This window comes from Centruroides sculpturatus, unplaced genomic scaffold (assembly GCF_000671375.1).
Source record: "Centruroides sculpturatus isolate CEXI.00-Female unplaced genomic scaffold, Cexi_2.0 scaffold2012, whole genome shotgun sequence".
NCBI lineage: Eukaryota > Metazoa > Arthropoda > Arachnida > Scorpiones > Buthidae > Centruroides > Centruroides sculpturatus.
Genome location: NW_019386445.1, coordinates 47,493 through 66,099, shown reverse-complemented (window position 1 = coordinate 66,099; position 18,607 = coordinate 47,493). Strand labels below are relative to the sequence as shown.

Below are 18,607 nucleotides of genomic sequence, written 5' to 3'. Positions count from 1 at the left end.
GCTTATTAAAAAAAAATATATAAACACATATAATTATTTTTATTCAAGATCCCAAGCAAGCATTTTTATTAATACAATAATCTGTCATTAGATTAGGATGAGAGAAAATAACAAATTCTTATTATTTTGTATTGCAGCCTTTGGAATGTATTATGATAAATTTTTAATATTAAACATGAAAGAAAAAAATCAAAATTAAACTATGTAATAACTAAAAGTTTATTTTTAATAAATATTTACGTATAATTTTATTATAGGTTACTGTCTATATGTACGGTGTTGAAAACCTTTGTACAGGAGTGCAAGCAGGAGAGAAAAGTGAACGTAAAAAAATTTGGGTTGAAGGTAATTCAGCAGGAAACGTTGGTTTTCCTGTTGTTCCTTTAAAAGATCAGAAATTTCCTATTCATATGGTGGCTTTGAGTCCTGCTGGTTCAGATGTTATTATTAAAGAATTAAATGTTGTGGTAAGTGCAATGTCATGTTTACTTAAATATTAAACATTATTTCATTCTTTATTAATTAATTATATATGTAAAGCCATAGGGAAGAAGTACTGCCTTCGTTAACAATTATTTTAAATGTAGCCTATATATATATATATTAATTCATATGCCTCTATGTCCTTATTTTCTACAATTTGTTAAATGTTTGTCTACGAGGACTAAGCTTATTAATAGGATGTATTGCACTGGTGTTTTGGTTTTTGCAATTGAGGAAAAAACTTATTCAAAGGAACAATCAATCTTTATTTTTTACCCTGTAATTATACCTGTGCAAAACACCAGTGCAATATATCCTATTAATAAGCTTAGTCCTCGTAGACAAACATTTAACAAATTGTGCCTATATATAATTTATTTTTTAAAATGTTTCTTTTCTTGTATTGTTTTTCTTAGTTTTTTGCAATAACTAATTGTAAGTTTTTTGATGGATTATCCAAAATCAAATTCAGACTTGTATTACTAATATTGTCTGAATTTCATATAATTTTGCTTGTTTTTGATGACAGAGTTTAAATAAAATATATTTGTATAAATAAATTAAGTCTAAGAACAAAACCATCAGAAATGTTTTTTATTTATATCGGGGCTGTGGAATCGGTAGATTTTTACAAGATTCCAACTCTGACTCCGACTCTAACTTTTCTTTACCATTCAACTCTGATTCTGACCAGGTACAGACTTATTAACAAAGTAGGCCTGAAAATTCTGATGTCATCATGTGACCTCAGAATATAAGCTTCAATAAATATAGTTCTAATAAAGATAGAATGTAGAAACTTTTTTATTCTGAAGCTAAAATACTACTATAAGTAATGAAATAGTCAATATATAAAAATGCATTCGATAGTTTTTATTTATCTGGCTGTTATATATAACATTGTGAGGGGGGTTGGTGATGGGCCGCACTCAAAGGTATAGCCCCAGAACCGGAAAAAGAAGGAAGGAAAAGTTTGACGAGTTAAGGCGAAGGTGAAAAAAAAAAAGTAAGATAGGATAGAGTAGGGTAAGTGGGAGAATCATGGGCGCCTGCATCGCATTTATTAAAAATAAGACGAATACATACATGATTGGCAGTATGGACAATTAAGCAATGAGAATTTACAATGGATTGTTGGCGCGACACTTGGTTAGCATATTAGAATTTCGAGGTAATACATCATACAGTTATACATAGATAAATGCAATGAGAAAATGGTTACATGTACTGTACAAGGTAGATACGAATACAATGAGAGTAGAAATGCCAAATAAAAGTAACAATAAGTGATGCAGTTTACATTAAGATGCCCGGGAAGTACAAATTATACAATTATAAATCACAAAATCACTAAGTTATAAAATTATAAGATTACAAAATCACAAAATATAAGATTATAAAAGATAAAAGATTACAAAAGATAAAAATTTATAAAATTTATAAAAATTACAAATTATATATTACAAAAATTAACTTATATAGATTATAAAACCATAGATTATGAATTTGAACAATGATGTGTGATTAATACAGTCCTACACGAGTACAGAGACCACATAAGACTTGTGGGGTGGTAACCTACCACAGCACCTAGTCGAGCACCTTAATGCTTGAGGCAAAGTCTTTTAAGGCATTGTAGTACTGCTTGTTGCTGATAAGAATTTTGCTTTTGCATGGCCATAAGTCGTTATTGTCTTGAACCTTGATGATCAAGCGCTGCCTTTGTGTATTGTAGTCCGGGCAGTTCCATGTTATATATAACAGAGGTAAAGTGTAGCGATTGGTCAAAAAATGATCCTACCCCATATTTTTACATTTTTGGACTCAGGACACCTCAAAATGTTGAGATATGCAAAAGATTCAGGTTTTTTTTCTGTATGTACAAATGTTAGATTGTATGGGAGGCATGATTTTGAATTGGAGTTGGATGGTTTAACACAGCAGTTATTAAGCTTCAAAATGGTTGAACTAGATCAGTTGGAACACATTCTAACATCCATGCATACAGAAAAAACCTGAATGCCTTTGCACTTCTCTACGTTTCAAGGCTTCAAATGTCCAAAAGAGTAAAAATCTGGGAAAGTCACTTTTTGACTGATCGTCGTTCTTTTCCTTTGTTATAGGCCTATTCTGTATAACTGCCAGGAAAGAGATAATGATGATGATTCTGATTATTTTAAAAAAATACAAAATAAAACGATTTTAAAAAACTAATTAAACATTAAAATTTGACAGATCTACTGAACACATTTATTGACTTGTTTGATGATGGCAATGGTATTTGGTAAGCATGTATGAATAAAAATAGTAAATACATTCAACACAAACAAATTAGTTTAATAAAAATATTGTACATAATATACAAGTATATTGGGTAATATATAAGTATACAGATACATTAAACTTAGTCAAGAATGAGAAATAAAGAAAAAGGTTGCTTATTTTGCCATGTTAATTATTTTATTATTTTTCATTTCTGTTATAAACTGAATTACTCCTTACAAAAAAAAAATCATGTCTATTAAATCAGCATTTACTGAAGCTCTTAAATCATATTTAATAATTTTAAGAGCAGAAAATAAACGCTTTACCGAAACTTGGTTGATGGCAATGCTGTGACAATCAATACTGTGTCTTGGATAATGTGTGGATAGTGCAGTATTGCCGTTTTAACATGCAAACTTGAAGAGTGGTCAATGTGATTTATTTTTTCCAGTGCATAGTAAATATCATTTTCAAATTTTGTAAGATTTCCTTTTTTGTCTGTACTCATATTTGAACTCAAACTTAATTTTGAGGGTAGAAACGAGTTTTATAAAAAAAAAAAAACTAGCAGATGAGCCAGATGTTGCACAGGCAAAAAGCAACAATAACGAAGATTAAGATTATTAGATTATAGCTGATCTTACCCATTTTCATTGGGTGCAAGAATTAGGTTCCCCCACTTCTGAGACTAATTAGAGAATTTTTGGATGGATCTAAAAGTATGTTTGATTTTTCATAAAAACGCAAAAAACCACATCTAAAATAGTACAATAGAAACGGAGTTCTTCAGGGTAATCCTTAGATCTCATCAGGGACCATTTGAACTCTGAGATTATTATTGTTATTATGTTGGGTTTTGTGAATTATACTCGGTTCACACCGGTGGCTGTGTACTATGCCAGACCAAAGTCAAGGCATAGCAACCAAAACAAAACTAAAATTAAATAAGTGTGTCAGTGTGTGTGTCTGTATTCAGGAATTTCCTAACAATGTGGCATGTATTCAATATAGTGGCCTTCTGTAGTGTGATGTATGTATTTCTATTCAATTGAATATTGTAATGTTCCTAGGCTTTTGTGTAGTGTGTGTAGTATCCTACCTGTACAGGAGAGAACGACAGATACAATAAGCATTCTATCCATCCTCCACAGATGCCTTATTTCCTGGGCAAGTTCTGTGTACTTGGTAATTTTTTCAGTGTATGTGTTTTGTACATTGTGAGTGTTTGGAATGGCTATGTCTATAATGTATGTGATTTTATTGTATTTGTCAATGAGTGTGATGTCTGGTCTGTTGTGGTAAATTGTTTTATCTGTGATTATGGCTCTGTCGTAGTACATTTTGTGCGTGTTGTTTTCCAATACTGTCTGTGGAATATACTTGTAGTATGGTTCGTGCATGTCTACCAAGTTGTGTTTGTTTGCAAGCTCTTGGTGTATTATATTTGCTACTTGATTATATCTGTGTAAATAATCTGTCTGTGCCAAGAGCTTGCAACCAGAATTGATATGTTGTATAGTTTCTGGCATAATGTGACATTTTCTGCATGTGTCGTTTGTGACTGTTGTATTTTTGAGTATGTGTTTTCTGTAGTTTTTAGTATTTATGACCTGATCCTGTATGGCAATCATGAATCCTTCCATCTCCCCAAAGAAGCATCCCTGATCTAACCAGCTGTTTGACGCAGTTTTGTCAATAAAATCCTGGGCCTGCCATGGAGTGCCTTTCGAGCCCACGATTGCTTGATGGTGTCTATGCTTAATGTTGTCTATGCTTTTTATATGTTGTGTCATGTCTGTATGTTGTGAGTGTAAGTTTAATGGTGTGTTATTTGAGTCTGCTAGAGTTACTGCTTTATGTAACTGTGATGTTTCTTGTTTCTTGTAGAAAAACTCTCGCAGTGACTGTATTTGTTTGTAGTGAAGGTTAACTATGTCAATCAGGCCACGTCCGCCTTCTTTACGTGGAAGGGTTAATCTTTCTGTGGCGGATTTAGGATGATGTTGTTTATGCTTAGTAAGTGTTGTTCTTGTTTTCCTTTGGAGTTGCTCGAGATCTGTGTGAGTCCAATGTATAACTCCAAAAGAGTATGTGAGTACTGGGATGACATATGTGTTTATTGCTTTAACTGTGTGTTTTGCATTTAACTGTGTTCTAAGTATAGCGTTTAACCTACTTTGGTATTCTTTAATTAATCGTTGCTTTATTTGTGTATGTTCTGTTAGTTTGGCCTGTTGGAATCCTAAGTACTTGTAGAACTCGCCCTCTTCCATGGATTCAATAACGTCTCCATTTCCAAGTGCAAAATCTTCTTTCTTCAGGATTCCTTTTTCTATGTGAAGTTTTTTGCATTTGTCTAGGCCAAACTCCATTTGTATGTCCTTAGTGTATGAATGTGTGATTTGTAGGAGTTGATGAAGTTGTTTTTGTGTGGATGCATAAAGTTTTATGTCGTCCATGTACATGAGATGTGAGAGTGTAAACTGTGTTGTTTTTTCGTGTCTGATATTGTAGCCGTATTGCGTGTTGTTTAACATGTTGGATAATGGATTCAGGGCTAGGCAGAACCAGAGAGGACTCAAGGAATCTCCTTGAAAAATTCCTCGCCTAATGAATATTTCGTTTGTTTGTATGGAAGTGTTACTAACCCTGAGATGTAGTGTTGTTCTCCAGTGCTGCATAGTGTTTTCGAAGAATGCAATGAGTGATGGATGTATTTTGTACATGTGTAGAATATGTAGCAGCCAACTGTGTGGAACACTGTCGAATGCTTTTCTGTAGTCTATATATGCCATGTGTATGTTTCTGTGTTGTTTGTGTGCTTGCCGTAGAATGACTGAATCTATGAGTAACTGTTCTTTGCATCCCCTGTGATTTCTACGGCAACCTTTTTGTTGTTCTGTAAGAATGTCGTGTTCTTCAACATGTTTGTATATTTTGTTTGTGATACAGGATGTCAATAATTTGTAGAGTGTTGGAAGACATGTAATTGGTCTGTATTGTGTGGGGTCTGTGGTTTTGTTGTTTTTAGGTTTCATGTAGGTGATGCCCTGAGTAAGAAATTTTGGCATGTCTTGTGGATTGATGATGATGTGTGTTAGATGTTTAGCTAGTTCCTGGTGCAGTGATGTAAACTTTTTGTACCAGAAATTGTGAATGTTGTCTACACCAGGTGTCTTCCAGTTGTGTGTTCTGTTAACAGCGTAGCGAATGTCGTGTATGTTTATTTCAGCACAGGGCATAGTTGGTATGTTGTGCAAGTTTCTGTTCTCCTCCTCGATCCAGCCTGCATCAGCATTGTGTGTAACAGCATTGGACCAAAGAGAAGACCAATAAGTTGTGAGTTCTTCTTCTGTTGGTGTGCCACTGTGCTGTGTATCAGTGTTTGTTTTGGTACTGATTTGTCTGTAGAAAAGTTTTTCATTGTTTGTGAATAATTTATTTTGTTGTTTTCGTAGTGTACATGTTTTGTATCGTTTGAGTCTACGTGCTTTGGCTGCGAGTTTTTGTTTTAGTGTATCGATGTATTCTGTAATGTGTGTGTTGTGATGTTCATGTTTTGTGTGTGTTTTGATTTTCTTGAAAATGTTTTTGAGTTGTTTCTTTAATTTGGGTGTTATGTTGTTTTTAGTGTATTGTGTCAGCCTGCCTAATTGCTGTCTAATGTCATTTATTTGTGTTTCTATTCTTCTCTGCCAGGCAGGCTTGTGATAGAATTGTGTTTTGTGTGTGTCTGTCTGTGAGTGTATTTTCAGTCCATGGTGTGTTACTACTGTGACTGCCCCAGCATAAACTAATGTATGAATGTCTGAGAGTGTAGAAATTGAATGAATGTAGTTTGGTAGTAAGTGAGTGTTTACATAATTTAGTGTTTTTCCTACTACCTTTGACGTGTTGATTTTCGGTATTCGTGGTCTTTGTGTGGGATCTGTACCTGTATATTTAGTGAGTGTTTCCTGAAATATAAGTGAGAGTGTATTAACTAATTCTATGTCTACGTTATCAGTGATGGATGGGGAAGTGCCTGCAGTATCATTAGTGGTACTTGTTGTGTGTGTGCTGTAATCAGTGCTTGTTGCTGGATTATCCTGACAGGTTACGTGATCTTCATTAATGTTAAATGTTTCTGTCTGTTGATGTATTTGATCAGCAACCTGTTGTTTGATAAGTTCAAGTGTTGTTTGTGGGATAAGGTTGTTGTGTATAATTGTTCTTTTTTGATCAACAACCCTTTGTTCGGTGACAGTGAGGTGAGGATATTGTTGTGTGAATCTATGGTGTAGTTGTTGTCTGTATGCTGTCATGTTTGTTTCGAGTCTTGTGATGGTGTAGTAAGTGCGGATGATAAACTCGTTCATTTCTGTTGTCCATTTCATCCGTTGGCGTGGTTTTCCAGCCTTTGTGGTCTGTGGATGCATTGCCACAGAAACACCAAGGCTAGGTTGATTCCTCACATCTGTTGAGGGCATTGCAGTAGCCATGCTTGGGCCGGCGCTGCTTTCGCCACCGGTAACCAAGGGAGACTGCGGCCTATTTTTCGAACATGAGCCTCTGCCTAACCCACGAACGCGGACCTTGTTAACCTGGGCGATGTCCGAGCCGGTATCACACTTTGATTTGGTTACTACCATGATAATTATCTCCACAGAATGTGGGTGTGGTCACTCTTAGCTTCATTTCTCCCCATAGACCTTACTGGCATGGGTGTCCCTACCAGGAGCTTGCGCTTCAGCCTGCATTGCTCTATGGTTCAGTAAAATTACTTGGCTCTCCCACCACGACCAGGTGGTGACCATGGGAGAGTTATTATTATTATTATTATTATTATTATTATTATTAACTCATTTCGATTATATTATAAAATTGTGAATGCTAATAATGAGTAAAATATTCATTAAATCCAACTACACTGGTAAATATGACACATGACCTCTTCTGTCTCTATCCTATCCACTTTTAATTAAGAACCAAAATTTAATAGCATTAATGCCCTTTATACACATGCTACTGTGCCAAATTTTGTTTCTTAAACTTTACTCATTCTGAGATATTGTTTAATATTTCAGAACAGAATAAAGAAATTAAACAAATTAGACACCAACATATGTGCATGCACATGCATGAATTTTTCCCTTTATTTGACATTTTTTGGGTTCAAGAGATCTCCAAACATATAGATTTGCAAAAAACTCAGAGGGTCAAATGTGGCATTATTCAAATACTTCTTTGTTTTCTATATACATAACAAGTTGGAAAAGTAAAAAGGAGTTGGTCAGAGTCAGGTGGGATTTTTGACGACTACAACTAAAACACAAAAACTCCACGACTCTGACTCCACAGCCCTGATTTATAAAGAAAAAATTTACAAAAATATATTTATACAAATATATTTTTTTGCAATTTGTCATCAAAAACATGCTAAAATTGTTTGAATTTAATTTTGTATAATCCATAACATAAGTTACAAAAATAATAATTTTTTATTATACACGAATAAGAATTTTTTATAAAGATAATAGTTAAATTGTTATACCATATAAAAAAGTATATTGCAGTTCAACTGTTTGTATTTTGAGTAGTTGAATCAAAAAGAACTTGAGGAGAGTTTAAGGTAAATTGATTTATTGAAAAAAAAACTGTAAGGTTTTTAATTTTGTAAATATTTTTGAAAACTTTATAAAAATATTTTAGTAAGTTATAAATTTTTTTCCCAAGATTCTTTTTCTGAGATAATTTTACCAAACCTTAAAAATGATCAGCACAGTAATGAATGATTATTGTTACATGCTTAATCTTTAATTTACATAATAGATTGATTTCATATAATTCAGAAATGTTTCATTCAGGAAATGAAAGGATAGATTTCAAGGTTTCATTTTTCTATTAACCAATAAATACAGAGTAACAAATATAAAATGAACAATATCATTTTTGTTTGGTCATTAAAACTTCGTTAACATAGAAATGTATAATATAAATAATGAACTTCACTTCTAATACTGGAGGTAATATAATTCTCTCCACTTGAATAAAAACAACACATGCTTTGATGTCATTGAAGCAAGAGCGTGGTGTTCTATATTTTTGATATTAACGTTGACGTTCTAGGATTTGAATCACATTTATTTGGTTCATGTTCGATTTTGTACTGTTTGAATTTATTGAAACAGTGGCCTGAAGAAGACCCTGGTAGGGCTGAAAACGTTTGCCAAGAAGAATAACACTGGAGATTGAAAGGTTTTTATTCAAGTGGAGAGAAGTATAATATAAATTTAGTGAAAATGAAATTTTATTCTGGAGTTTTTTTTGCTTGTTGATAAACAAAGTTTTTCTCCTCTTTTATCTTGTTTTTCCTCATTAGTTTACTGAATATGTTGATGTTCTTATCTCAATAAAACTTGTTATAAAAGCTTGGTTTTTTTAAAATCTCTATTTAATTCTTTATAAATTTCCTGATATGGATTATGTTTAACATGTAAGGTGTGAATTCAAGACATAGTACAAGATGCCATCTCTTTTGAATGTGCAGTGGGATCTGATTAACTTAAATTAGTTGGGAGAAAAAAATTCTGATTTTGAGTTAAAAAGCTTTGAGTTAGGGATAGATTCAGTTAAAAATCAATAGGCTTATTGATGTACATATAAACATATCAAAACCTGATGTTATGATTCCCCTAATATATCAGGCTAATTTTTCACTACTATTAATACTATACTTTCATGGATTGTCGGTCTGTCTGAGGGAGATCATAAAATCAGATATTTTCATATGGTAAAAATCAGCATGCCAGTTTAAATGAGGTTATACATCCCTCTCTAGAAGGCACATTAAAAAAATGAACGTTGCGTAAAACAAATGAGGTTTTATTCTAAAACTGTGAAACTGTCAGCATCACATCAAAAACTATGATTATATGTTTAATTTCTGCATTTTGTGTTTTTTCTAACAGGCATGCTGTCCATAATTACTAAATGTAAATGTTATAGTTTTACAGATCTCTTCCAGAAGAGAATTTTAAAATTTTAAGAAGTTTTTACAGAGGAAATTTTCTACTTTTGTTTCCAAACAGCTTTGCAAACAACCTTTTCAAAAATGAAATATATAAAATAAAATATTTAAGATCACTGTCCAATGGATGTCTAAAGGCAACTTTAATGTTGGTGCCAAAAAATTTGTCAACATTCTTTCAAAAAAGCAATTGCAAATTTCACATTGCTTTACATTCATCATTATTTAGAAATAAAGACAATCTTAATCTTATTTGTTCCTGTTATGTTTTACAGCTCACATTGGCCTTCTCAGATAAACATTGGAGATTCTTGTTTGTTAATGATTTGTTTGATTTACACTGGATTATAAATTAGCTATTAAATTACTTTGCTAAAAATTGGCATGAAATTATTTTTAATAAAAGTATAACCCAATGAATCATTTAAAATTTGATTCTAAATAAGAACTAATTTTGAGATTATATGATTTTATTTATTGTATTTTTAAATGGCACTTAGGCTGAAGGTGTTGTCAAAGAAGAAGATGTTGTGATCATCTTAGATCCTACTAATCAACAAAGAAGAAAACGAAGAAATGTTGAAACTGAGACCTATAAAGGTATTACATATATGAAGTATTAATTAAACAATAAATTGAAATGCTTTTCAATTTAGTCTGGAAGTGAGATCAGACTGAGGTCTACCAGATTACACTATCAGGACAGTAGTAACTGGCAATGAATCTGCACAATAAGCAGAAGTTGTAGGCTTGAATCTCCTCCAGATTGATCTTTTCTTTCAGAATATCCTAAACTACTTAATTGTAATTATTAAATTTTACACAAGATGTCAACTTAATGCCTAACTTTAGACCAAATTACATAGCATTTGTATATTTAATTACCCAAAATATAGCCAATAATAAATCTGGCTTGACGTTTTGATTAATAGTTTATATTATGTGATCATTTGCCAATTATAAAATTAGATTACATTTCATTTACTTAGTTTATATGAATGACTACATAGATTTTTCTTATAAGTTCTTGACAGAAATAAAACAAAAACTTACAAGTAAAAAAATTTAAAGGTAATTCTTTGTGCCTCATGTCTTTACTATTTTAATTTTGTTTTTTATATTGTCCATATAGATCTTGTTTATAAGACTTTCAAAACTACACCAGTATAATAAGTTGTATTTATAAATAAGGTCTACATGGACAATATAAAAAACAAAATTTAAAGGTAGTTTTAATAGAAATCATGTGAAATACAGGGTATCTGAGAAACATGTACATTGTAGAATTTCATTTAAAAAAACGATGTGGTCTCTCAAAATGTGGTTTGTGATAAAAGAAACATTACCTCAAAGTGTTTTTATTGCAAAAATTAATACAAAAGCTGAAGTAGTTTGCATATATTCAGTGAATCTCGACATGTTCTTCTTTAGTTGCATGAAGAATGTCCAGTTGATAACTGTTTTCTGCCAGGTGTTGTTTGGCATTTCCCATGTAACATTGGAGGTTGCAAGTGTTATCCTTTCTTTCAAAACAATAAAATTAGGAACAGGTGTTTAATACACAATGTCTTTTACATAATCCCACAAAAAGAAATTCAGTGGGATTATGTTGGATGATTTAGGGAACCAGGGTATTGGTCTCTATGTCTAATTCATTGTCCAGGAAACATGGTTTCCATAGGTAATTTGTTTGATACAAACCACCCAGTGAGGGAGTGCATTGTCCTGTTGAAACAGTACAGTTGGCTGTATGTGTTCCAGTTGTGATATGACATAGTACTTCAGAATATCATAATAGATATCCCCATTAACTGTGTTTTCCATGAAGACAATGATTGTGTCATGATAACCTCAAGGTTAATGTCATACTAAGCATTAACCTTGGGAAAATCCTGTTCATACTCTACCACATTGCATGGGTTTTCAGAGCCCTATATTCTAACATTATGGCAATTGTCTTTTCCTGAAACATGGAATGTTGCTTCATCACTAAAGCAAATCCTGTTAAGGTCCTCTGTTTCAATCCTGCTTAACAAAGTGCATGCAAATTCAAATCTCCATTGCAGATCATTTGGTTTCAAAGCTTGACATATTTGTGTAGACTAACGACCATAACCATTTGTATATCACATTGTAAGCAGTAAAAACTTGGTTAATTAAATTCTCATGAAGCACGTCTCACTAATTTCCTCAGACTCCTATAAAACTCTTCTCTAACTTGTTGCAGATTTTCATCCAATGTCAATGAATGATTGTAATGTTTTGAGTGCTAAAATCTTCCTGTATCTTTGCATTTCTGTATGCAAGCTATAAACTGAGTAGTTAGTTGGTGATGTCTTTCTGTACTTCATCTGACACTTTCTTTGCACAATCATGTGTGGTTTTTCAGTTATTCAGCTAACCACAATACATATTGTGCTTTTTCCTGTGTTGTCATCATTTTGAATTGTATAAGCCACTAGCACCATCTATTAGACACCATAAAAACTTTTTTGAGTTAATTTTTCTTTTATTACAAACTGCATTCATCAATGGGTAACTTCATTTCTTTTCAAATGAAATTTTATAATAATGGAGATCTTTCTCAGATACCTGCATATCTGACAAACAAACCAAAAAAGAAAATAATTAATTATTTTAACTGTGTCAAAAACTACTTACTTCAGCAGTAAACCAAAACAGTGCTTATTTCCAACTATTTCACTAACGTTTTCGAACTTCGTTCTTCCTCAGGTGAAACGGGTAGAATCGATGTTATTCGAAATTTGAACGCAATGTTCTAAGGAAACTCGTGCACTCATCGTGTTAAACTTGCGCATGCTCTGTAGATAGAAGGATTGCTTTTGGCTTCTCAAGTGTCGTAAATAAGAGTTTGCCATGCCATCGACAAGGAAAGCCTCCTTAATATTTAGAAGATGTCCCACTATATTTAGAATGTTAAATAATGCAAAAGACATTCCACATCAAAACAAATTAGCAGGAGTATACAGGATCCCTATAAAAGATCATAGGTGTGATAAAAGTTTAGTATACGTGGGATCGACAAAAAGATCGTTGGAGGTGAGGATCAAGGAACACAAGGCGGACATCCTGCATAAAAGATATTCGACAGCACTAGCACAATTTGCCACGGACCCTGATATAGAAGCTGTATTTGATGAGTCAAAGATAATTTACACCACACAGCTAATACACCATTTGTGCTGGATGGAAGCGATATATATCTATAAAACAGCAAAAGAAGACAACTGTATAAACAATAAAGATGAACTATCCTTGTCGATGGCATGGCAAACTTTTATTTACGACACTTGAGAAGCCAAAAACGATTTTTCTATCTACAGAGCATGCGCAAGTTTAACACGATGAGTGCAAGAGTTTCCTTAGAACATTGCGTTCAAATTTCGAATAACATCGATTCTACCCGTTTCACCTGAGGAAGAACGAAGTTCGAAAACGTTAGTGAAATAGTTGGAAATAAGCACTGTTTTGGTTTACTGCTGAAGTAAGTCGTTTATTTTTACAGTGTGTTTAGAGGAGATTATTGTGTCAAAAACTCTTACAAAGAAAGATTGATAGAATTGATTTATATTTTATATATAAAGTCAATATGTTTTTTACAGAACTTGATTTTCATAGAAGTTTTAATTACAAAAATACTATTACAAAAAGAGATTTATACATGAAAACATATTTGTTTTAGCAAATAAACAACTTTTTATTTTATAATTTATATTACTTATAAATTTTAACAAAATAATCTTTGTATGTAATTTTCCTGTAGATACAATAGATGATTCTCAGAAACTTCAAGTAACTGCAATAAAACTTCTCCCCAGTGAAAAATATGTACCTGGAACTGAATCCTGTGTAGTTTCTGCAATTGGTAAGTTGAAATTTTTTTGGTTAAAAATGATTAATAGTATTATTAAAAAGCTTTCAATATTTTATAAATACAGTCAAAGATTTAAAGTCTTTATAACAAAAAGATAAGTAGACTTGGTTGGTATTTTAATACAGCTTTTATAACTGTATAATTAATTACTCTATAATGAAAACTAATTTAAAACAAAAATGATTTTCTAGGTAAAAGAGTAAAAATAAAACTATAATGGAAAAAAGACCTACATGACAAACAATTGTGGTTAGATCAAATTTTATTATCACACATCATCATTAACATAGATTAGGCCTGCCAACTTATAGCGGGGTATGATGAATTTTCATGATGTACTTTACATCTCTGTTCTTCTATAAAAGCTTAATAATCTATTTTAAGAAAATTATGCTGCAAAACATAGTTATTTTATTTATTGCATGTTAATTAACATTTCATATTATCTCTTTTATATAAAAATACTAAAACTTAAATTAAATGGTACCATTTGACAAAATTTATGATTTGTGAGACAATGAAATAAAATTTTTTCCTTATGGTATTATTTTATACCATAACGAAAAAATTTTATTTCTTTGCCTCACAAATCATAAATTTTGCTCCTCTTTGACTCACTTATTTTGCACTTAACTGAAATTGCTTAGGGCACAATAAAATAATTACTAAAATTACAATATAGCAATAACCATTCACACAAAAAGCATTTCTTTGTATCCACCATACATTATCTTATGAGGTGTTATATTTCAACTATTTGCCATAGATTGATATCTCCATGAAAAATATGGACTTAATATTCCTATTAAAATTATGCCATATTTTTCGTATCATGTCTTAACAGATCACATTTTCGTGATTGACCAAAAATGATGCATCAATGAACTGGTCAATCATGTGATTGACTTGTCCGAGGTACTGGACGGGGGTAGAGGGTCTTGAATATACTCTCTATCACTTAATTGGCTTCTAGTCTGTTGGGAAGAATATTTTTCTCTGTTTTATAGACTATACAAAGGCATTTGACAATGTGAAACATGATTACCTTATTAGATGTCTAGTAGAAAATGGTATGGATGGAAAGGATGTCAGATTACTTGCCAATTTATACTGGGGACAGAGGGCTACAATAAGGATTGGCAAAGAATGTTCGCAAANTGTGTTATTTGAGTCTGCTAGAGTTACTGCTTTATGTAATTGTGATGTTTCTTGTTTCCTGTAGAAAAACTCTCACAGTGACTGTATTTGTTTGTAATGAAGATTAACTATGTCGATCAGGCCACATCCATCATCTTTATGTGGAAGGGTTAATCTGTCTGTGGAGGATTTAGGATGATGTTCTTTATGCTTAGTAAGTGTTGTTCTTGTTTTCCTTTGGAGTTGCTCGAGATCTGTGTGAGTCCATTGTATAACTCCAAAAGAGTATGTGAGCACTGGGATGACATATGTATTTATTGCTTTAACTGTGTGTTTTGCTTTTAGCTGTGTTTTGAGAATGGCATTTAACCTACTTTGGTATTTTTTAATTAATCTTTGCTTTATTTGTGTATGTTCTGTTAGTTTGGCCTGTTGGAATCCTAAATACTTGTAGAACTCGCCCTCTTCCATGGATTCAATAATGTCTCCATTTCCAAGTGCAAATTCTTCTTTCTTCAGGATTCCTTTTTCTATGTGAAGTGTTTTGCATTTATCTAGGCCAAATTCCATTTGTTTGTCCTTAGTGTATGAGTGTGTGATTTGTAGGAGTTGATGAAGTTGTTTCTGTGTGGATGCATAAAGTTTTATATCATCCATGTCATCAGATTTGACAGCGTAAACTGTGTTGTTTTTTCATGTCTGATATTGTAGCCATANAATATTAAAATATTGTATAAAGTAAAAAATCTTGTAAAAAGATGCATCATAGAACATTATTGTATTAAAGGACATGTAAATTGTATAAATTTAAATAGTGGCGCATGTGTTAATGCATGCTGGGATAGCTTGATAGAGTATAAAAGTACTGGCAACGTAACAATGTAATATCCACTGATGAGGCTGACAAGCGAAATATATATGGATAAAAAAATGGATAAAAATAGAAAAATAAAGTAAGAAATAGTGAAAGTGATTTTCTGGTCTTTCTCTGTTTTTTAAACTCTATCGAAGTCAGATTTTAAAAAGTGAATTCACTTGTATTTCTTAAAGGTGTTTTTTAAAAGAAAAATTTTTTTAAATTTATTAATTGTAATAGATATTATTGATTTCTCTATTAGACCATATTTAAATTAAGTGGAAATCTTAGTCACTGTTCATTACTTTTTTATCTTGTATGATAGTCAACTCTAGTAGTGGTACAAAAGACATTGATGACACAGCAGTATATTCAGGAAATCCTTCACTTTCATATGATGCCTTTTATTGCAGTGCTAAAAGCAGTCATTTACCAGTAATATAATGCTCCATTGCACACAATTAGGATTTCTCAGGAATGAATTTGTTACATTGTTGCCTTTTCAGCAGAAGGGATACCAGTTTTGGCTATCTATGAGTTTGAGGGATCTGGAGTGGCATTTGAAACATTTATTGCAGGAACAGCATAGGTGTCTGTATACCTCTATAATCAATTAAATTGTTGCATATATCTAAAAAGAAAAAGTTCTACATGGTACTAAAGTTTTCTTTAAATTATACTATTGTTCCACAAGAAATTGACCCATTTTTATGATATTGTAATTATTTATGAGCATTGCTCTTATATTGCCATAAAGTTTTATTCAATTTAAATATTTCCTTCTTGGTCCTTAATATTTTTGTTAATGAATGTATCATGTAAAATATTTCTTTTATTCCATTATATAATAATAGTGTATTCTTCTGAAAGCTCAAGAATCTTCATAATGTATTAGTGGATCATAGTTTTTCAAACAGGTTAAATAAAAAAATCATATTTATTGAATTTCTCTTTTTCTTGTAGTCTACTTATGTTTCTTTTCATTCCTTAATTTAGATTGTTTCAAATTTAAAGAATAATTAAACTTAGTGCAGTCATAAGAGCATATGAATAAATATTTTGATTCTATTTAGAATATTAGATTTTAATTCTTAGTTATAAATATTTATCATAAAACTAACTCATTGTCATATTTAAAACAGATTGCATTAATTTTATAATGTTTAAAATTTGAATAAATAAATTTTTTATAAAACAATACTTATTGATTCAATAATTTTTTACAAATGTTAATTGAGCTTTTAATAATTATTTTTTCATTATCTGAGAGTATGAAAAAATAAGCAAAAATATTAATAAAAATTTAATTAATTATATTAATTAAATTATTATCAATATAATTAAAAATATATTACAGGTACTGAATATGGCCCAACAGTCGAAACTGTGATTCATGATCCTGAGACTTTAATTCGGATGCCTGTTGGCTGTGGAGAACAGAACATGATGTACATGGGTCCAACTTTGTACACATTGCGATTTTTAAAAGTTAAAGGAGATGTGACACCTGAACGAGAAGGAAAAATTTATAACTTCATTAGAGAAGGTAAAAAATTTTTATAATAAATTATTTATATATTTTTCTATAAATCTATAAATTATTTGTGTATATAGACATTTTCAAAATGTTTATATTTCTAATGCTCTTATATTAGAAAATTGCTTGTTTTCATGTTTTTGAAACCATGTCATACTTCACTTATAAGAGTATGCTCTTATATGTGCCAGCTTGTTTTGGTTTATAAGAGCACTGCAATGCTGTATCAATCTAAATTAATGTAAACATACTGATACAGTAATTATTCAGTAACTTCTCTGTAGTAACTATTATTAAAAATAAAAAGCCAAAATAAAATATGCTTCTGATACTATACAAATTCTTCTAAATATTGAGATTTTTAGATACTTTATGGAAATGTAATGCTGATTTTGCTGCATCTATAAGAGCATACTATTATACGCATGGTAAGTATGTGATTTGGTATTAGCTAGACCGAGGTCAACAAGTCTACAACAAACAAACAGTCGGCTTACAGATTTACCTTTATTTATAACAATTACGTGCTCAGCAAACTGAGGGTTCATGTGAACTTTTCTGAAAAACTCCTTTACATAGTCACATGTTCTGAGAAAAGCAAAATGCTCACTGCAAAGCATATGCGAAGCAGGGTTAATTAAAAGAGGAGTACCTCAAGCCAGTAGCATTTAATGCTACAGGTCAGAGGGAGTGCTCCACTAAATGTAAAAAAAAAAAAAAAATGTAGTCACATGTTCCAATTACACATAACACTCATACCTTCACTCTCCTTCTTCCTTCCTTAACACATAACAAGGTTTGCACTAGTTTTACATTAACATGGAAGTTAAAATGAGAACAACCTTCTCACGGAAATCCAATGCTTAAACAATAATCTCTAACCGACAGCTATCGCATTTGGAGACAAAATAATTGTTTGTGATGATACCTCAGGTGCTCTAACTTCTTTATTGACTCTATACACTCTGTTATTTTCTTATACACCACAGATGGAATTGGATTCTATTCCCTTTCCCTTCTCCAATGGCTGAACGGGTCTTCTCTTCTTAAACCAGTACTTTCCTGATATTCCTCAATGGCGCCTACACAAAAAGATGCTGTTTCACATCTGGACCTGCTATTTATACCCATTCTTGCTGCTCCCATGTGATCTCTTTGGTAACCAATCAAAAGATCCGTCTACACACACCATGAAAAGAAGGTACGGAGTGAGAAAGACACGTGTCAAACACGAACAACAAAACAAACAAAGAAAAACAAAAGAAAACTTGATACAATAATGAACATAATAAAACTAATGTGAACTAAGTACAAAGGATAATTATATATATAAATAATATATACATACACTTCACTAAACAACCACCAATAAGTGGCGGAGCACTACATATGTGCAGTATGGGCATTACAAATATGAATAAATTA

At 31.7% G+C, this 18,607-nt stretch overlaps 1 protein-coding gene across 1 annotated transcript in view; it reads left to right on the top strand.

Annotated features, from left to right (window-relative positions):
• LOC111614986 (CD109 antigen-like) overlaps positions 1–17,223 on the top strand; it is a 34,624-nt gene extending 17,401 nt beyond the window's left edge. Inside the window, exons 6-8 of the mRNA XM_023356357.1 lie at positions 10,258–10,357; positions 13,542–13,643; positions 17,003–17,223. Coding sequence (XP_023212125.1) covers positions 10,258–10,357; positions 13,542–13,643; positions 17,003–17,208 — 408 coding nt within the window. The 3' untranslated portion in view covers positions 17,209–17,223. The remainder of the gene's footprint in view (positions 1–10,257; positions 10,358–13,541; positions 13,644–17,002) is intronic.
• The last annotated feature ends 1,384 nt before the right edge of the window (positions 17,224–18,607 follow it).